The sequence below is a fragment of the Acartia tonsa genome, chromosome 9 (genome assembly GCF_053477335.1).
Source record: "Acartia tonsa isolate MP-2025a chromosome 9, ASM5347733v1, whole genome shotgun sequence".
Classification (NCBI taxonomy): Eukaryota; Metazoa; Arthropoda; class Copepoda; order Calanoida; family Acartiidae; genus Acartia; species Acartia tonsa.
Genome location: NC_137268.1, coordinates 48,439,706 through 48,441,030, shown reverse-complemented (window position 1 = coordinate 48,441,030; position 1,325 = coordinate 48,439,706). Strand labels below are relative to the sequence as shown.

The window sequence follows — 1,325 nt, the reverse complement described above, 5'->3', positions numbered from 1 at the left end:
GCTCAAACACACACACACACATAAGCCGCAGACACGTATTGATGTACAGCGCTGTGATTGGCTGATAGTATTCACGTAGTAATACGTGATTGGCTAACGGAAAGGAGACATTATTGGAGGCACCTGATTGGTCGGAATTTTTTCTACAGCTACTCCTATTGGTACAGGTTATCCCTTTTCTACCTCCTCTCTTTAGCGCTTGAGCCATGACAGGCGGTAGGGGTGGCAAGTCCACTCTTAGCCAAACCATTGACACGGAAACATCTAAATCCGTCGACAAATTTTCTGTTAATTCTGTTAATTCTGCTAATTCTGCCGTTAACTCTATCGATAATCATAAAGATAGTGAAACTGAAGTCGACCCGGTAGCCAGCGATAGCAGCAGAGGTGTAGACCTCAACCCCTCCGCATGGAGGCACATGGAAAAGTTGATCAGCAAGCAGGTTAGCATAACGGTAGAAAAACAGACTAGGCAGATTAACGACCGCATAGATAGCCTTAGCTCGCGCATTGAGGGGATAAGGGATACGTATGAAACACAGATTAATGAAATAAAGCAAAAACTGACAGACCCTGATCTAAAGACTGATGAAGCCCAAAATTTGAGGCTGACAGCAGCTGAGACTGAAATTAAATTGCTAAAAGATCTCTCGGCCGAAAAAAACCGGTGTGATGAGTTCCTAAATTATCATCATCTTATTGCAGGAGTCCAGCGCGAACAAAGAGATAGGATGTGGAGCTGCAGAGTCTACAATTTTCAGGCCCCGTGGGAGTCCAAGCAGCTAGACGTGGAGGGAGTGTACAACCAGCTCATCAGGCCTGTGCTGGACAAAGTGGTATCTACAGGTGATAAACCGTATCCTACTGATTTTCATAGTATCATTGAGCGTGGACACCCGCTAGCAGCAAGAAAATCAGAAATAGCTCTGTTTATTTTTCGGTTTCACTCGCGGCGTTTTCTTTATGACTTTATGTTGAATAAACGTCCACACGTAGAATCTCTGATTGCCAAGGCCGCCAACAAAAACCTCTGGACGGCCTCGAGTGCCGTTAAGTACGACCCGAAGAAAAGGCTGCGGGTAGCACATGATCTGGCACAAACCAACAGGCAATGTATGTCCTTCTTGCATATGACCGGGCTGGCCTCGAAGTGCAAGACCACGTCTGTCGGGGTCAGCTTCAAGCCCAAGGGTTTGAAAACTGGCTGGGTCAAAGTAACTAACCCCTTTTCATCGACCTTAGAGGGGTTAGTTAAGCCTCTTCCCCATGTTAACAGTCTATTGTCAGCAAAGGCGCTTATCTTTGACATTTATGACGCTGCTAAC

The 1,325-nt window shown here is 46.0% G+C and overlaps 1 protein-coding gene across 1 annotated transcript; it reads left to right on the top strand.

The window, feature by feature from the left end:
• Positions 1-1,009, top strand: LOC145327925 (uncharacterized). Its single transcript, XM_080171454.1, has 2 exons — positions 1-443; positions 706-1,009. The coding sequence occupies exons 1-2, from the start codon at positions 207-209 to the stop codon at positions 784-786; spliced, it is 318 nt and encodes a 105-aa protein (XP_080027580.1). The 5' UTR covers positions 1-206; the 3' UTR covers positions 787-1,009.
• Positions 1,010-1,325: the final 316 nt, after the last annotated feature.

Coding starts and splice junctions, on each gene's coding strand:
- LOC145327925 (XM_080171454.1), top strand. CDS start 207: ATGACAGGCGGTAGGGGTGGCAAGTCCACTCTTAGCCAAACCATTGAC. Junction 444..705: donor AAAAGTTGATCAGCAAGCAG/GTTAGCATAACG, acceptor ATCTTATTGCAG/GAGTCCAGCGCGAACAAAGA.